At 37.5% G+C, this 20,094-nt stretch overlaps 1 protein-coding gene across 1 annotated transcript in view; it reads left to right on the top strand.

Moving 5' to 3' along the window:
* Positions 1-20,094, top strand: part of luzp2 (leucine zipper protein 2) — a 68,787-nt gene that overhangs the window by 38,033 nt on the left and 10,660 nt on the right. Inside the window, exons 2-8 of the mRNA XM_067249530.1 lie at positions 2,312-2,429; positions 4,841-4,911; positions 6,772-6,853; positions 10,611-10,673; positions 11,107-11,163; positions 15,192-15,254; positions 17,737-17,799. Coding sequence (XP_067105631.1) covers positions 2,312-2,429; positions 4,841-4,911; positions 6,772-6,853; positions 10,611-10,673; positions 11,107-11,163; positions 15,192-15,254; positions 17,737-17,799 — 517 coding nt within the window. The remainder of the gene's footprint in view (positions 1-2,311; positions 2,430-4,840; positions 4,912-6,771; positions 6,854-10,610; positions 10,674-11,106; positions 11,164-15,191; positions 15,255-17,736; positions 17,800-20,094) is intronic.

The following is a 20,094-nucleotide window of genomic DNA, read 5'->3' as shown; positions in this document are numbered from 1 at the left end:
TCCTGTGACTCCAAGGCTAGAGAAATGTTTGTCCATATGAGGTTTACATCATTTCATCCTCACTAAACAATAAATGAGGCCTCCACAAAATTGGAAAAAAGCTAAGCTTGCCATTGTTCCACAGTTTTTTGTTTGACTTGATTCTTCCAAATCACTTATTTTCCAACTGTCTTGACTCATATGGCCTTTCAAGATGTATTTAAAGATTGCATTATGTGATTGCTGGCAACAGAGCTTTATGGACATAGGCTTGTGATCAGATAATACAGCAGGCTTGTTTGTTAGACAAGCAGTATATCATTAGAACACTTTTCTGTCATCCAAAGCGAGTCTATGTAGGGAAACGTTGCCAGAACACTGGACTCAGAGGAGGTCACAGTGTAATTACATAACTAGTGTCTTTTTTGGCAGTAACAACCTATTTATTTCGGACCATGTGCAAAAAATAAATTTTAGATTTTTTCTGTCTTTATATCCTCAGTTTTTTGTGATGTAGCTGTTTCTGTGTCAGTGGGCCTCAAATTATAATCTTATTCATTTCACAGCCATGGATGGGCCTATTCCATTGGGTAATGAATAAGATGGCAGACAGGGAGTGATTTTGTCCCTCTCTCTGTTGCATGAGACAGCAATAAATTTCCCCCAATGCCATACGGCAGCAAGCCATGCGCTGGATGCAATACAGCATGTTATTTATTTATTTCCCAGGTGCTGATTTTGTATTGGTGATTTATGTCTCATTGTGCTTGATCTGCTGATGGGATCTGTAACATGGAGGTTTTTCTGGGCCCAGATTAAAGATGGTCCACAGATGAAAACTTGAATGGCAGAATTATGTTTTCTTACACAAGGCTGGAAACAAATGTGTCTCTTCTAAATGCCTATTGTAGATGTACCAATTGTTACAAGAAATGTCTCAAACAAATATTTTTTTTAATCATGTTTTTTATGTTTAATTAATTGAAGGACTTGGAAACATGCTGGCATAACTTACTATTCAAGTGTTTTTAAATGTATTTAATCGGTTTTTGAGAAACCAATTAGGGTTCCTTGTGTTGGGAAAAACCTGTAGAGCAAATCCAATTGTTGAATTTGTTTGATCAATAAAGCAATGTTTACTTTCTGAAGCAAAATATATTTTCACTCTAACAGGCTTCCCTACAGTGCAGAAGGGTTGTTGTTTTTCATCCATTCTGGTGACTAGTTCTGACTGAGTTTTGGTTCTTGGATCTCATTGCGGCATTTCTAGAGCAGAATGTTGATTGTAATGTGAGAATTTCAATTGAGTGTCAAATTCAGCAAATGACTTGTCTGAAATGTGAAATCATTGCTAGCTTTTGCCTACCATGCTTTACAATTGAGTGTTTGTTTTCTCGGTGGGGGTTCCATACAGTAAAACAATCTATAAAGATTTGCATTTTAGAAGTAATATTGACAAGCAGTTCGAAGGACAAGCACAGACAGATCGGTTTAGTTTGAAGAAGCCCCCTAAAGATTTATTTTCCTTCTTGTGTTTATAAACAAGGGGTGTCACATTTGATAAAATAGATTTTTAAAATCTGACATTAGCACGTTACAAAAAGAAGAGGTGGGCTAGCTGCTAAATCTTTTTTTCATATTGTAGCGAAGAGATGAAGAAGGAGCATATATGGCTGGCTGATCTAGCCCCAAAAGGCCAATGCTGTCAGTTTCGTCTTCAGCTCTCAATCTGCCACTTGCCTCTGCTTTCTCTCAATCCGCCTCCCTCAAAACACTTGGTCCCCGAACTAAATTCTCTTACACTTGTGTCTCTCCTTTTAGAGAAGTATGCTTTCTAAAATCTCTGTAAAATTAATACATAGTGTACGTAACACAGTCAACTGGGATACTTATTTCTTTATAATGACCACATTTACATGCAAATGTGCAAAAAGTTATTTTTGTCTCCCGGCAAGGTCACAACTAAATGAGAAAAATGGTTTCTCAATGACAATTCAATACAGGCTAGATTTATAATGAATGAAAGTGCATTTGACAACTGGGCCCTGTAGAGTGCTCTGTCTTTTTCCAGTGATTGGGAAACTGCTTGTATATGTTTGCCTGATAGAAATGCTGAGAGTTATCTCATGGTCAAACGCATAGAAAATCCTACGAAGTCAAATGTGTTTTCAAAGGTTTTTGACCCTCTTGCTTTACTATTTGAGCTCAAAGGCTTTGATTCAGATTTAACACCTCAGTATACTAACAAATAGTTTTTTTCTTCAGGTAGTGGTACCATTTCACATTAAAACGTGAAATCTCACCCCTTTTCTTTCTCTCTCTTGCATGATAGACAAAGCTATGAGGGGCTGGAACAGAAGCTAAAAGAGGTCTTCACTGAAAGGACCGGCATCCTGCGTCAACTCTCTAAAACTTCAAAGGAGCTGGACAGTATAAAAGGCAACCTTCAGGTTAGAGCCCTACTGTTTCTCTCTGCCAGATTGTGAAGATGTTAGTAGTAGTTGGCTTTCAATGCAGGGACATTGGAACCTTTGGCACTTACTTTGGTTGTTCACAATGTGTGCTTCATGTTTTGGCTACTCGCAATGTTTTTGTGGCTATCTTGTTGTTATTATCAGTGACCTATGCACTTTGTAAAGCTCTCTCTTGGAAGTCGCTTTGGATAAAAGCGTCTGCTAAATGAATAAATGTAAATGTAATGTAAATGTAAAATGTAACCCTGAGGTAATTTTTGCTGCTCTGTGTTATGTCTCCAAAAATGGCTTGGACATTAAACGTATCCTATGATTCAGTCTGCTGCCTCGTTGTATAATGATCCACTACATACAGTACTAAAGGCCTCATTTATCAAATGTGGATGAGCAAATGTTCTGCAATAAGAGGATCCTTTCTTTTGATGTGACTATAAGGCTTTTTGTTAGAGCACATTTGCTATGAGGGTAGAAAATGTGGATTATGCTATACTTTCTTGTGAAAAAATGCACTTCATCAGGTAGCAGAAAGTGAATAGCAATAGAGATTAGGATTGTCTATAAGGATTAAGAATAGATTCAAGCTGGGGACTATCTGTATTAATGAGAATTAGATAGCTCTGGACTTTTTGAAATGCACTGCTCTAGCTAATCTTCGACCTTGCAGAAAGTCCAAATATTCCATCTGCCTGGTCAGGGTTAAGGTCAATCTCATTTCAGTTCTTGACAAATTAAGTAATAGAAAGAGATTATATAGAAATGGTTTTCTGAAACATAAAACAGAACTCTGTTCAGTAGTTTCTGCCTTCAAAAGCAGTATGTCCTCCCAGTCTCCCAGAATGCACTAGTGAACCCATATCTGCCTTGGTATGTCCCCCAAGACAACAAAGAATGGAATTACACACTCCACCCAATTTCAGTGGCAGGACCCCTTGGGCTAGTCTGGGTGGCATAGATCCCCACCATTCTTACACTATGGTTGCTCTCATGCTGGATCTATAGTATCATTCAGAATGATGACTCCCCAATTCCACACCATGACTAGTTGGAGTTGTACTGTATGCATTTGGAGTTGTTGTGCGTGCATTGCATTTACTTGATGACTGCTTTCAGTGGAAAAGCCCCTGCAGGTGGTCTGGCTGGCACAGTCATCTGTGGTATATAGTCTGGGTACTATTATCCTCAGGACAGGCTTGGATGTTTGCTCACTGACCACTTGGATGTTATGTGTCCCCCAAGGCACAGCGCCAATGCACTGGGCATGGCAAGGGACTTGTGGACTGGGATGACATACTTGAAAACAAAATGGGGGAAGGGGTAGGGGGTTAACAAAAATGTTTACTGAGATTTTATTTGATGTGATAAATTATGCATGTGGAACAGATTAACCTTTTGGAGATTTACTGTCTGTGGTGTTTATTTCTTTAATGAGCAGTACCTGAGGTTTAGTTGAGCCCCCTCAAAATATTGCCTGATGGAGCTTTGATTGTTGGCTATGGCTCCTGGGTAAACTTGTTCAGAGATTAATAGGGTAGGAGTTAGAGCTATTATCAACCTCCCAATGGGACTTGACAACAATTTGGGGTCCATTTTCAATATCACTGTAATACCCTCACACTTGGTATGAAATATTGCAAAGACTTGCCCAGAGTATCAACATCACATACTGGCCACACATATTGCAACAGTTTCAAAGGCTGAGATGTGAGGATCATATCATCTTTGCCTTATGGGTATTTTCAAAGAAATGAAAATGTTAAGCCAAAAGTAATAAAATAAATGTGTAGACTTCTTCTGGATGTGTTGATTTATGATGGGAGTGTGCAAACTCCTTGGTATCGAACACTGATTAACCTATAATTCCATCACACTTTTTTGTGATGTAGACTTTATTCAATGGATTTGTTAAATGCTCAAACTCTATCTTGATTTTTTAATCTTGTCTATGTTCTGGTAAGAAAGCAATTATGGAACTCCAATTAGTGTATGTATGGAAAGCAAACATTAGTTGAACAATTATTATGAATTATGAATACAGAGCATCCTTTGAATGCCACTTGAATTGATCATCTAACTAAAGTATGTATCTGAAAATGATTTCCCAAAGCGTTTTTGAATTACAATTTGAATTACAAAATAATTTATAAGAATGTGAACTTACAAATTTTCAAAATAAAGTCAATAGACAGACTCTTTGTATTATAAAACATGTCCCAACACTAAGCACTTGGAATGAACCCCTGTCATTTACTGTTGATTGTGACATATGATATACTGTATACTTTTCTTTTAACAATGTTGTATTCCTTGCACAGTATCCTGCAGAACAGAGTGAGACTGAGTGGTAACCAGTTCCTATTCCAAGAATAAAAATTTATATTTTCTTCTAGTCACTGAAAAATGATGACTCGGTGGCCAAGAAGGATGTCCAGAGAATCCTGGAGCTCAGCCACAAGCAGAGGTAAATCAAAACTTCTGAATTCCCCTCGCTTTCTCTTCCATGCTTAATGAACACATTGACTAAAGAACTTGCACATGAATTAGCAGCTAGTGGCAAAAGTAACCTATGGACAATAGAAAATCAAACCAGCTATTATTATTATTACTGCAGCTAAATTATACTTTGAAGAAAACTCCCTTCAAAGGGTGGGTGAACTAAAATAAAACAACTACATTGTAGTTTTTTAATTACCAAAGCATTTATCAGTAATACATAAAAAATTTGGGAGATGTGAAAAGATTGTGTTGCGGGTCGATTTAAGGTGTGCACATTTTCTGCCTGTTCCCCTAAAATGTTCAGTTAGGGGATACAGTTCTCCTAGTAAAAAGGTTGAAATGTGGCCCTGAAATGTGTTCCAAATCTAGTTCACATGACATCCTGGCTTTCTTTACTGCCCTGTTGCAAGTCTTCTGGTAAAATCACAAGCAAATGCTATGCCAACCACAGTGGTAAGGAAATAAAATGTTTGGTTGGCTGAGCTGATGGAAACAGACACGACCACTAGCATGTGAAATAATGCAGCGCATCACTGTAGTGCATAGAAATGCTTTACCAAATTCACAAAATTTCCCTACAGAAAGTGTTGCTATATTGACTCCAAGATATTGCTCCCTGACTGCACAATTGATAGACCATGACTATGTCACATGCTGTTACATTTCTAACTCAGAGTTTGCCCAGCGAAAAGGAATAATTTCTTCTTGCTGTAATCTTATAGCTTAGTATGTTATGGGATTTAAGCCTTGTTGTTTTGTTAAGCACTCTGTCGCAAATGATTTGGTTTACCAAGGTTGCCCTTTCAACAAGCCACCTGTTATTTTAGGATTACATATATTGTACATTACAGTTTCAAATGCTTGCATTTATAAAGCACTCTCAATTGAGCATAAGGAGCCTTTGGCTATTAGGAATGTTTATAATGTAGCGTATTTTGTAAGATACTGTACCATCTGTTTGAGACATGCAGATGCATCTGAAGTCTTTACACAGATTTTTTACCACGCTAGTTTTAATTAAATACACTACAAAAGGTTAATTGGCTGTTGGGAACACTTTTAAATTTAGGCACTAGTGCAGATATTGGGAACATATTTAAACTTCTTCACTCTTTCCATGTTTTGCTCTATAGATTACATTTTAAATATATTACATTTAAGTTTTGAAATGAATCTGAAAGTACAGTTTACAGATATATCTCGGTGGTAAAGCATTTGAGTGCAAATCAAGAGGTTAACAGTTCAAATATACACCTATATTTTGCTTTGGATGAAAGCAACTGTTGAATGAATACATCATTACTCAGAGCCTTTTCTATGATACTCAAAATTGAGGTTAGCTACGTCCTCTTTCCTTTTATAATCCTTCTGATAAGTACATAGCTGAGACATTCACAAGTTTCACTTGTGTACTGTAGGAAATCACCAAGACACTCCCTAGAGTTGGTTGTCTAAGTGACTAGGAATAAACACCTTATAAAGGCCAGAGCTTCAGTGTTCTTCTGCAGAGATAAGGGAACCTGCCAGAAGGTCAGCCTCCTCTGCAGCTCTCCATCCCTCAAGCCTTTATGGTAGAATGGAACTTCTGAGTTAAGAGCATAGACAGCCCCTATTGCCAGACAAGGACAGAGTTTGTTAAATAGCTGTTATAGGAATTGGTGAGCATGAGGAAAAATATTCTGTTACCTGAAAAAACTGAATTCGGCACATTGGCCTGAATGTCAAGTTCTTCGTGTGGTGCCTTGGTACCTTGGCACTGCAGGAGTCTAAGTGAAGCAGTGCGGTATGTGCTAAAAGACTATTTCTCACCTCCTCTCCATTGCAGGGAGGAGATGAAGTCCCTTCAGGCAGCCTTGCAGAAGCAGTTGGAGGAGGCAACTGAGAGAGCGGAGAAGCAGCAGGCCACGGTGAGAAAGTGGACTTGTCAACACCTTCCTCTTATAACCATCCCGGTCACCTGGCGCCCAAACATGCAGGCCTTATCTGCTCATTACCCATGAGACAACTCTTCTGGTTCACTATATTCCATAAACATAAAATTCCTGAAAATAGTGAGAAAGGAACAAAGAGATTAAGGTGTGCCCTCTTGATTATTGAAAGTATTTGTTAGGGGTGCATGCACAAGTATTATTATTGTTATTATGTTTGCATCTTTTAATGCCTTCTCAGTTTTTCTGCTGAATTTCAATATTTTTTGTTTTTATGTTGTTTTTTTTCCTCAATTTGACTTAGCAATTTTAACTCAGCAACAATCATTTAATTGTCACTCATTGCCTTGACTTTTCCATCCTCTGTCATATTTGGACATTCTTGACAGCACGTTAAATCAGTTCAGGGTGTATTAGATCCAGTATACAAATTAGTAAAATTATTATATACATTCAAGTTACCTCTAAATGCCTTAAAGCAGAGCCCAGCTAGCTAACATCCCTAAAAATGTTGTTTGTGTCCCTTTGGATTCATGCTTGTGATTGCACCTTGCTGTGCTGCACTGTATTGTATCCAAACAGACCACTGCCTGCAACTCTAAGAGATAGACTCTTGTTTTCCAAACTAATTATCAACAAATCACCAGGAAGCTTAATTAGTGTAATCGACTGCTGTGGGATGTATTTGAGATCAATAGATGGTAATAAGAAAATGTCTTTTTCCAACATTCTGGAACTCCCAAGGCTTGATGGTGACTGTGACATCGCCAACCATGTTTAGAATAAGAATAACGGATGTTGCTTCCTCAGTGGCGCCCAAATAACTTATATCTTCTATAAGCTGGTTAGCTTAATGTGCATCCTTGTTATTTTTATAATAATAAGAGGACTTATCCCATACAAAGGTACTTATAATTTATGATAACTATTTCCTGGATTTTTATGGAAGATTTTGTAATATTCGATATTGTGTTGAAATACAAAATGCATGAAACGCATTGCACTTGAAAGACCAGACAATTTATAAACTTCTGATTTACCAATGTGCTGGGAGTCTGGGAAATGTACACAATGGAAGAACTAGTTATTGCTTATTAACATGCCAATTAAATTGTAGAGTATGGGCCAGAATACTGGATGACAAATATGAATGATCTACTGCAGATTTAGCATGTGATTTCAGAAACGCAAATTAAGCCAGGTTGTCATTATGACACTTTTGAATCTTTTGTACTAAAATATGGATCTTTCTTTTACTTTTTGACAACCCTATGTGTGTGTGTAGAAATTGTTGATGGGATTTCAGTTTCAGCTTTGGAATTGTATGAAGTGCAATACATACATTGTTTTTGAGAAAACTCCTTGGTAAGAATGAGTGAACACTCGCATCACTATTCTCAACCAATTAATTGGACCTTGCCCATGCTAGCTAGCCTTAAGATATTTTGTGGTGCTAAAAGTGCAACTGTAATTTTGTAAGAGGTTAAAAAAGGTCAGTAGTAATAAGGTTGGGGTTGACAAATACTTTTACATAATCTAAATAAGTTAGCAATTTCCTAAATAGCTTTTGAAGATTTTTTTGTGCCTCAGAGTTAATAAACTGCTTTAAAATGTGATTAATGTATGTTTATGAATAATTTTGAAAAAAAATATATATAACTTGAATGGTATAATTATTGCTACAGGCGGTAGCATGTATGCTAACCAACACGTTTGCCTACAGAGAGAAGTACAGTACAGATGATGTTCATAATTGATTCCCATAATTAATTTTACACCATGTTAAATATGGAAAACTAATTTCACGGATTTCAGATGAGGCTCAGTGTTTCCCCTAGGTTTACAGCTTTGGGGGGAGGGGGGGTCTTGGGGGGGGCGCGACGGCGACCATGTAGTGACAGAAATTAAGTGCCGTCGTGTAAATAAGATAAATAACATAAGGCCATGTTTAATAAAAGAGCAAGCTATAGACCTGTTTTATAGGAAAGGTAACCTTAAATGACTTATTTTGTGATCGGGCGCTTTATATATATTTATACATATTACACACATATACATACATATATAAATACATATTAAAAATATTTATTTTTATTAACTTGACCTTCCATGGGGGGCGGGGGGTGCCGTTGGGGGGGCGGGCGCCCCCCTAATATGATGGTAGGGGAAACACTGAGGCTTACCTTTTCCTTTGGGACGATGAAACATTTTTTATTAAAACAACTAATAATTTGCCTTGAATAAAAAAATATTGGCAACTTGATACCAAGGTTTCAATATTTTAGTTACAGCTAAATATGTTGGACTTTGCTTTCCCAGCTTTTCCTTTGGTGCTCAGTGAAAATGAACAAACTTTTGCTCCCAGGGGCAACTCCAACTTCAATCAGACAATATTTTTTATCCATTGCCTCATACATCAAATGTCACCTCGCCACTGAGATGTCAAACAAGCCCAACTTACATTTCTTTGCCTCCAGCTATATCTGGGTCTCAACTGAAAATAAAAAGCCCACCATACTGTTCACAAGCATACACGTACATTCATAATTACTCTACACTCAACAAATGTGTTTAAAAGTAACACAGTAACAGCAAAGTCTGGGATAAATACATATATATATTAAATTACTATTATGGTTAGAAGTTGTAATAGTAGTGGTATTACAATTTCATTGTACCAATTATGTGACTTCTTATGGGTGATCACCTAAAGAGTTTTTGTTTTGCAATTGATCCTACTGTTGTTACAGTGTTCTAATGAAATATTAATTCAATGTCATATTCATATTAATTCAGCAACATAGGAAAAACTAGCATAGACAGATAACAGACAGAACCAATTGTATTTCTATTTCAGGACTAGTGCACAGAACTGCCATTGTTTTACCCTCCTGTGCCTCGACTCCAATGAGGCAGAGTGGGACTACAATGTTTTCTTGACATCCCCATGGGCAGATACAAACTGAAAGGCTCAAACATGAACTGTGATGCTATCTGGCCCTGCTCAGGGGCTGTGTGTCAACCACAGAGACCAAGTTTACAGTCCCGCAGTTCCCTCCCAAGATGAGGTCACCTGGACCATGAATCCTTTCCTCTTCATCCCGAGGACAATCTAGATGACCTTACACAAGGACGTACACTCCCTCAGACCCGTTCCTAAATAGGTGTGACAAAAAAATCTGAAAACCAATTTTCCTTCGGAATCCGTTCTTTAAGATGTAGTCCTGCTCAGTGGGTTGCCATCTGCAGAGAGTAATCCAGACCTTACTGCCTGTTAAATACACAACACAAGGGAGGGCTGCATGACTGAGACAAGCCTAGCTTGCGATAAAAGGTTTGCAAAGATCTCACTCAGACAATGGCCATATGGGCTATAAAATTAAGCACACAGTGGAAAGTTGTCAGCCACCATTTGAGGCCATAAACTCCTCTCAGACTGACACCCTGCCCTCTTTGAAAGTCAGTTGAGCGAGATCCTGAAAAGTCATATTGTCCAAAGCAAATGTGTGAGACAGCAGAGCGAGAGTAATTAGAGGATGGATTTATGTGTAGTAAATATTTAAAGACTGACTAAAATACCAGCGTAAGATGTGCAATAGAACCATATGGGGTACTAAGCCCTGTAAAACAGTTTATATTGTTTGACCTTGGGTTGTGTTTAGTAACTAGTTTGAAAATAATTAGTATGAATGAAATAACTAAAGAGGTCAAAGTTACAGGATTTTTTTGTCAACAGATCAAGTTTCTTAAGATGGAGATGGAGAAAAAAAACAAGATCATCAAGGACCTACAGCAAGAGGTGAGTCTGAAACTCAAATTCAACATACGAGTCAAGTACATTCAAGTACTAGTTCATGTCTCTTGTTGATAATTTGATAGGTTGATCAATTTATGTATTGTATATGTTATACAAATGCCATACACTGTATACAAACCAGGTTTTCCAGTTGTAAAGGTCATTGTCAGTGGGGTTAATTTATTGACAGTGCTGAAGATTGGTTGAGAGCTATAAGCAACTGAATGGCATTATTTTGAGCCTCTGGGCCTTAAGTGACCTTCTAATTGGATAACCCAGTGTGACTTGTGGTCACAAGAGGTGACCACAGAGGTCTTGTGCAAAGTGATAGTCAACAGCCAAATACCCCAGGTCAGCAGAGAATAAAGTAATCAATCAGAATCTGAACTGCAGTGCTTGGTAGATGCACATATTATAGCTTTGGATAACTTCACAGGTGAAACATGAATTCCATGTAAGGGAAGTCTACAGAAACATTCAAAGCAAAAGCCAGGTGAGTGCTAGGGAATTCACACTGCCGGAGGGAGGTCAGAAAACATTCTGTGACATTATTAACTCAGCCAACAAGGGACAAAAAAACTGTATGTGGAGAATATAGCCAGTGGGCCTTGTTCGGACACAGCAAACTCTATTAGGGACAAACAGCAGCGGGAGAGGCAATACTACCAGTGAGACTCAAATCAAGCCGGTTGTTTCCACAGTAGGGGAGGTAATGTTGCATGTGTTGACAGTATTCTACAGAAGGTTATCTTAAATCACTAAATGACCTGTTAACAAGGCCATAATTTGACTTTGTAATGACCAATTAAAGAGTTTTCCACCATCTAACATCAACCTTATTACGTAAGATCAGAGCACGCTAGAAAATTTGATGTGTATGTAAATTCTTGTTTGAGATCTAAACTGAGGAGGATATTTGTGTTTCTTATGTTCTTTTAATCTTGTGTACATTACATTGTAAGGCAAGTAAGCATACAGTAATAAATTCCTCCAATACTGTGACTGTCTCTAGTGGCAATGTAAACTGGCTAAAATAAACTTTATTCTTCATGGGAATTGCCATCTGAAAAGATTTAAACAGTTAAACTGCATAAGTACTCAAAAAGGCCCCAAACCACATTGAAGGCACATTATATTGGGCTAGTGTTCCTTAATCATTAGCTCACTGTAGCATTGACCTTAAAGTTTAAAAAGAATCCTGTGCAAGGTCCATCTTGAAAAGGCCTGTCTTTGTTGCTTTACTCAATGGGGTCAACTCCATTCAACAGAGGTCGTTGGCTTATACTTTGAAAGCTGTGTAGCTTTGACATTTTAAGTTATGGCTGTATCCTGTACCAGATCATGAAAACCAGTCAAAGAATGTTGCGTTTCTTCCCTGCAAGATAAAGAAGGTTTATCTATCGTAGTTACTGAGGTCTGGAAGGTCTTTTAGATTTGTCATTCTATCTCTCCGTGCATGACTGTGGCAAAGTTCTCTCTTATCACTTTTACTCTCCTCCCAATAGGGTAAGGTTAGACTGAAGTGGTTTGCTCAGACAAAGTGGCATTGGCACGTACTGTACACATAAAAGTTTAATATCTGAGACAATACATTACTGTTATAACAATATACTCAAACTCTGGAAAACTAGGAATAAATCAGTTATTAAATCAATTGCAGCTAGGATATATAATACAGCCCTGCAGTCCTGGCATAATTAATGAAATGTCATCTGCATAGATAAGGGGACGGTGGCGCCTATTTTTTATTCTCTTATTATCATCCTTACTAATTGACTCAGCAAGGGGTTCAAGATAAATATGCAAATAATAGTGAAGATAGCAGCCCACCCTGCCTTACACCTCTGTCCAAACTACAGGAAGGTAGCATGACTCATTTGTAAACACCCCTAGGACTTGAACGATTGATAGATAACTTGAGTCCATTTGACAGTCAAGTTACCGCACAGCCTAGTGACAATGAGCAATAAATAATTAACTACTTTCAGTGTTGTCCAGTGATATACAGTTATAAGAGCGTTTTTAGAATATTTTCTGTATAATATTTTCTTTAGGAGTGCTCTCCACTAGTTATTAGTGTCCACATTAATATTTGTGACAAAACCTGATCAGGAAACCTGGAAGTGTTCAAATGGTGATCCATATGTTCCTTCAGTATCAGGGAAGTAGGGGACACCTGGAAGCAGGGGAGTACAATACAAATTTGAATGATGAAAGGCTGACACAGATTGACTATTGAAAGCAAAAGTAAAGTTGCATTGACTGATCGATGTTTTCTAAAAGGAGTGCCTAAAAGCTAGTCACATTTAAATGTAAATTTTTGCATTTAAATGGTACATTATTGGTACATTGTTGATGTACCAATAATGTAGATAATGTAGTACCAGGGTACCTGTGACTACAGTGTTGTTACTAAAGTTAATGTTCATGTACATTAAAGATTACCTAGTTCTAATAATTAAAAACCTGCATCTGTGTTTATTCTTTGATTTATTGACTTGAAGCTACAGTTTATGTTACTTCTGTGAGAAAATAGTGCTGATCCATGTCACTGGAGAAACTTTATGAGTGCAATTCACTGTAAACTCATAATCTATGATTGGCTCTGGGGACTTGATGTGTGCATTGTGAGACAAGGCTATAGAATGATTTACGGTTCGACTCTGCTGCAATGTGCCAGCTTTGTAGTGCAGCAGCACAGTAGACAGCTCTGCCATTACAGTTGCTCAGCTCTTGAGATTGGAGGGCATCATTGTGATATGTGGAGACAGATGTGACGGATTCAGAGGTTAAACATAATGTTAATGTGACTCAGCCAAACATGTCATGAGTCACCAGTGAGATGAGGGTGATCTGTGTCTCTGCCAATCATTTTTCTCAACTTAGAGTGAAGTATGACTGCACAGTAGGTGCCAGCAGGTATCACAGTTATGAGTGTATAAATGTTGTGTAGAATATACATATAAAAAGGACTGTCTGGGTCAGTGAAAGAAGAACACTTGGTCAAATGTCTCCCTCAAAGGTATATATTCGTGAGATGTTTTTTGTGTATTTTTTGATTGGAGTCACGTAACATTAGGCATCCTGTGTCAAAGAGCAAGGACAGATGGAAGAAGTACTGTATATGAGCATCACATTGCATATTCCCATGCTCTATATTAGCTGCTTCCTAAATATAAACAAAAGATAATGACCATGATAAAATCTGTATTTTGAGCCGCACGTATTGCCAACAATATGGCAACACTTGGCAAATAACACACTTTGACATACAGTATGTGACTCTGGAACTCATTTTGCATAATGTTTCATGACATGTGAGCTGCACTGGATCTCGTTTTCACTCTAGGTCTGTTCTGGGGCAGCCACATGTCACATTTTATGACAGCTGCCATTTCTCTGAGTCTCAGAGGGTGGCCTTTCTTTAGAGAGGAGAGGAGGTGCAAGTGTTTGGTCTTGATGCCCGGCCAATTCTGCCTCATTGAATCACATAGCACTGCCATTCCACCTCATTAACTCTTGTGTGTTGAGTGTGTGTGTGTGTGTGTGTGTGGGGGGGGGGGGGGGGGGTCTGTGTGAGGGAGGGAGAGAGAGGGAGAAAGTGAATTTGTAGAAAAGAAGAATGAAAGAAAGAAAGAAAAAGTGAGCGTGTGTCTGTTTGTGAGAGAAAGACTGTGGAAAGCTAATTTCCTTTACACAATAGAAAAAAATACCGGCGGATAATTGTACTGTACTTATAACTAATGCACCCTGCCAAGTTGCACCTGATCTGCTCCTTATATTTTTCACATTTTATATTACTAATAAATGAGATTTTGAATAGCCTAAATGATTTTGGCTATTTAAGCATTTATGCCATGAAAAACCAACAAATTAACATTGTTAAACATACTATTCAGACAGTGAAAAGGCTGAGTTTGAGTGGTTCCCGCATTACCTAAACGTTCTTTACTTCCTGTCCTTTGTTGCTCTTGGTATCTGCTGTTGCTGTTTTTGAATATTTAGTGGGTGCCATGTGGAAACCACTTGAAGTTGCAAGTGACTACCACTGGATACCATTATGGGTGGGAAAATCCCTTTTTAACCTAATTTAGTTTGCTGCCTTATTATTGTGGCTTTCTGTTCTTTGCTTGTGTTGTGTCAACATACAGTACAGCAGTTGAGTTTTAACAATAGTTGTAACAATAGTTCCAGCAATTACTGTATTAACAGCACATTTGTGTGATCATATTTCCATGATCATATTCCATTGATTGATTCAACAGATGCGTGGTAATTGGCTATTTTCTTCTGCTTGTTTTAAGTGTAAAATTGAGCGTGTTAGACAATGCACTAGATCAAAGGTAATTATGGCATAGATTAACTCATTTACAATTGTGCTGCTGAGTAGGTAGATCTGATGAATCTAAATTGATTTGTCCCTCCAGATGTAAACACAAAATCTTCATTATATCCACACTGCCATAAATCTTCTCACATCATAAAAGATATCTAATTTAATTTCTGTCTGATTTCTTACAGAACAAGAGCTTGAAAAGCAAACTTCTATCTGGCAACAAACTTTGTGATGCTCATGCTGAAGAGGTAAGTCATTTAATACAATGGGATTCTTTATTTACCGTGTGTCTTTGCTAAAGTCATACTGTAGTGAAAATGGGTTAGGTAAGGGAATTATAATTCAAAAGCTAAATATTGTATTTCTCCAAATAAATAGTAAGGTCCATGCAGACTATTTGTAACTATACGTGCTCATGTTCAACTCAGTCCAACACTGGTAATGAAACCACAGATCTCACTTGTACTGTAAGTGGACTGTAATTTGCGTGTGGTTATTTTAGTTTGTAAATCAGTTCCGATCAGCATTCCGTGGAATTACAACACTGTCATACTAAAATGCTGCTGTGGAATGGTATTTCTGTGAAAGAGTGGCATTCATTAAAGCGTCCGTTCATGTACATAAACAGTACAAATTATGGGAATTTAACTTTTAGTGTAGTGTGCTTTGCTATTCTAATTATGTTTGATCAAAGTTAGTGACAACCATTCTTGGCCCATTAAATGTAATTAGTTCTGTAAGGGTTCTTTTTTTTTTTTTTTTTACTTTTGCTGCAAAATAATTCTCCATTTTGGTTTTCATTTCCTCTGTATCATTGAACCACTGGGATGAAATTTAATGAAGACTTTGAAGCTATTTCTAAGAACAAAAATTATTTTCAATTGGGATACAAACTGTCTTTGAAGAACTAGAAATACTAAATTTTGTAAACACACAAAAAAAATTTTCATTAACTACAAGGATACTTATTTGTGCTTCTGCATATTCATCCTATTGCATATTTGATTAAGGTCTCCTGTATACATACTATTTGGAAAGCTGGTCTTCGACAATGCTGCAATACACGTACAGATGCTTCAAGATGATTTTTGAAGCAAATATTCTCGTTTTCTCTCTTGCAAATTGAAATGTTCACTCAACAGACACAACAACTCTCCAAATCCTGTCCAGTACACTTCCCAATTTTGATTCTACTGGTCAATAACCAGTTTAGATTGTTCTTATGTCTGACCTCTCATGAAAGTGGTTAGGACCTTCCATAATGGCATGACCCACAAAAAAGCTTAAAACCTTCTCTCCACTGCTTATTCTTATCTTGAATAAGCAGTGGAGAGAAAGTTTATAGTATTTTGTTCCATTTATTTGAGTAAAGCCCCATATATCCATGCATCTATCTATCCTGCATGTAATCATTCTGTTTTATTGCATGATCATTACAACTATTACAACTCAGTGTTGCTGGCCTGTATTAAACTCCAAAATGACAAAATTCCTTTCTGACACATTTAACTTTATGACCAGCTCCCACCAAAACAAACTTAATGACCCCTGATCTAACACTGGCTGGCTTGCATCTGTGGATTTGACATGTCTCATATATATTTATCCTCTGACATTTTATGACTAGCCCAAGAATACAAGCATTCAATTTAGTTATAGTACCTGAGGCCAAGATGGCTGTCCTGGGAGGGAAACGTACTTTGTGAATAAAGAGAACAAAATAAAGAAGTTAATGGTTCTCGTAAAGGAAACAGTGGTAGCTTGTTGTAGCTTGCCATTATTATTTCACAAAGTAGATTAAGTAATCATAATACTGATCTTGTTCTGAGTGACTGACCTTTTGAAAGATCCACAATTAAAACATAACTTTTTCACTGTATAACATAAAAATTACCTTTGTTGTGTACAATCATGTTGAAGGGAACCTCTTTCCATTTTATAGGGAATTTTATTATTTAATTTAAAGGCCCATTTTTAAAACAAAATTCCTGATTTATTTAAACAGCTCAAACAAGTCTAAAGCATACCTCCATTTCACTTCCAGATTTTTAAGTATTATTTTTAACTTGATTTCATCTTTGATTTATGCACCTTTTTTTTTGTAGTTTCTCCCAAGATAACATTTTCCTTCTCCCTAAAACTTGTCTTTGTGTGAGCGACCTCAGTAGAGTAGTGGTTTATACAGCTACCCTCCCAATCCTTAAACCATTACTGATAAGGAGCTAAAGTAATGTTAATCTGTTTGATAACATGTGTGTTTGTTTACTACTATGTTACAGGTGAGGCGGAAGGCTGGGCAAAGTCATGCATTTAGCATTCTGTCAAGTTTGATTGTGCTGAATGAGTGAGAGCTTGTGTGTACGTATTTGTACAACCACTTGTGTGTGTCTTGTTTGTGGCTTAGAATATGAAATAGGAGGAGAAGTAACTATGGGCCTGCATGTGTGGTGGTGGTTCTGTACATAGTGGAGGGGGAGCAGGAATACAGCTTTAGACAGTGGGCAAGAAGCCAGTGTGTGACTGCATCATTGTGTGGGCTTTGCAGTTCACTGAAGAGGAGATTTGATATTTTCTTGCTCTCTGTAGGTCCCTCCTTTGAGTCAGAGCTTTGCCCAGGGAACACTCACAAAGGAGTCTTCCGCTGCAGCCGGTAAAATCCTGCTACGTGATCTAAAACCAATTTCCCTATTTGAATAAGCTAACACTTATTTTCTTATCTTCTACTTGCAGTCCAAAAAAATCCAGGCTCAACTGAAAGAGCTGCGGTACGGGAAAAAGGATTTAATTTTCAAGGTAAGCGCAAACTGAAGGGGCAGCTTTATTGCTGTTCCAGACCATAGGTAAACAGGTGCTTGAGTCCACCTGGGATGGATAATCCCATTGGGATGGGGGAGGGGCAATTTTTCTTGATTTAGACCGCAGTTGACAAGATTCTCTTATAGTGGTGACCAGTCTACAGAGAGCATCAGCACTCAAATTCACCCAACTATAGACTGTTAATAGTAAAAGACAGAAGCACCAATACCATGTTGTCAAACCCTCTAGGTAATGACACATTAAGGTTTTCTGTTTTTATTCTAGTCACAACATTAAACAGTGTTATCAAAACCAACCTTCTCAAGATTTAGAGATTTATCCAATGACTACTAAATGACCTAAATTCAGTGTCCTTTTTTCCAACATTGTCCTTAAATATTATCTTTGTTCCTTACCCGGTTCAATTCAGTCAGGAATAAAAAAATTCTATGATTGATCATATTTTTTATGGGATGTTTTACAGCATTGGGGCTACACTGTGCTGTTATTGGGATTACGGATTGCTACTGGTTTAATAACTTGCTATTTAGTCTCCATTTGTAAACATACCATGAATAATTTTCTAATTTATCTTTAGCCACATAATTGGAAATTGTTCAAACGCTTTGGCCACACACTGACACATACAGTACAGGCCCATTCTAATTGCAAAAATTGACCTTTTCCAGGACTTTTGTATTTTAGGATTTGTATAATAATCATTGGCATTTACTGGGCACATCGCCTGACCTTTTGGTTCTTGTTTGCAGTGCTAAGTCAGGAAATGTCAGTTGACATTTCTGCCACAGTGCCCTGTAATACCATTTCATAAATGTAAGATATGATCCCTCTGACCCATCATTCCTAAGCTCTGTCAGATGAAATAATGACAGAAGAGGATAGAGAAAGGCATTCTTCTCTGCTGAGCTTTATGCTTCTACACCCCCTGAATATATTGTCCACTGTGTCTGCTCTTGTGGTTCTATTCTGGCCCAAGGATGAATGATAGGAAAGCATTTCTGTCAGTGTCACAGATGGTAAATCATTGTCACCAAACCACAAATCACAGATGGCCACTAACCCCAAAACAGCCTTATTCTTTAATGTTCTTAAACCCCATTAAATCAGTACACTGTTTAATACACATCTTATATTTACAAACTGTAGACAATATGAAAATAGAAAAGTTCAATGTTCTAATCCATTGCAGCACAAGAAAAACCTGGAGATGGAATTAATTAAGAGAAACCGAGGGGTGGACATATTACTGGAAATGGCCCATGGCCATGTATGTTTGTGTATATTCATACACAATCACACACTGTTAAATATATAATAGTTATGTGTTAGGTTATAGTAAAACTATTTAACTAAATATACAATATATGGAAATATTTTCAATAAACAGGTGTAAGGCAGAGTTTCTGGATACATGTACAGCTTGTGTCTCTGTAAGGTCAAGAGGTCATACAGCAAGGCCCCCTCTGAGCAGAATATAGCATGCAGTCCAGACTGTGGGGAGACAGTGAGGAAAATCATGTACAAATAAGGCTTATGTGATTAACGACCACTTCACCTGCTGAACGTTCTAGTGTATCAGTGTACTGACCACTGCTGAAGACCCATTAAGGAAGCGATTCTGTGCATTCTATGTTTGAACATGTCCAGATACTGTATTTAAGCACTCTTGTAAGAGAGAGTCTTCACCCATACTAGCCACTCTGTTGTGGATTGGTGGCATGATCCGACGTCGAGCTAATAAAACCGAGTCAACCCTTTTTATAATTGTCGTGACTCCTTCCGGCCTGCCTTCTCCAGAATTTACAACTTATCAACAGGTTACAGCATTAGGTCAGCATACCCCTATGTTACTGTACCAAGTAGGAACTATGTACTACCGGTATGCTAAATCTTACCATTGTAATAGAGTTTGTTATAATATATCTGTTATCTAGCATTATTTATTGTACAATGCCTATAGACATGATTTTCTGTGCAGTGGAATAAAGGTCTGTGGCTTTCAATGTTTTATTTATAAATTATAAAGATTATTTATCACTTAGGCCAAACCACTTTAACATTTTGCTGACCCTTACAATTAAAGATCCTGAGTTGCAGTTTTCTCATAAAAGCAAAAGAATGATCAAAGCTCTTTTTGGTTAAAAACTGAATCCTACTTGTAGTTCTTTGAATGTAGTTATTTGAACCAATGCGTTCAGATTTGTTGGTTATTAAATGCCAATTCCTATTAATGTGACTTTAGAATAAAGACCTTTTGAAATTCCTCACCAT

This window comes from Osmerus mordax, chromosome 13 (assembly GCF_038355195.1).
Source record: "Osmerus mordax isolate fOsmMor3 chromosome 13, fOsmMor3.pri, whole genome shotgun sequence".
Classification (NCBI taxonomy): domain Eukaryota; kingdom Metazoa; phylum Chordata; class Actinopteri; order Osmeriformes; family Osmeridae; genus Osmerus; species Osmerus mordax.
This window is presented reverse-complemented; position numbering and strand designations above follow the sequence as displayed.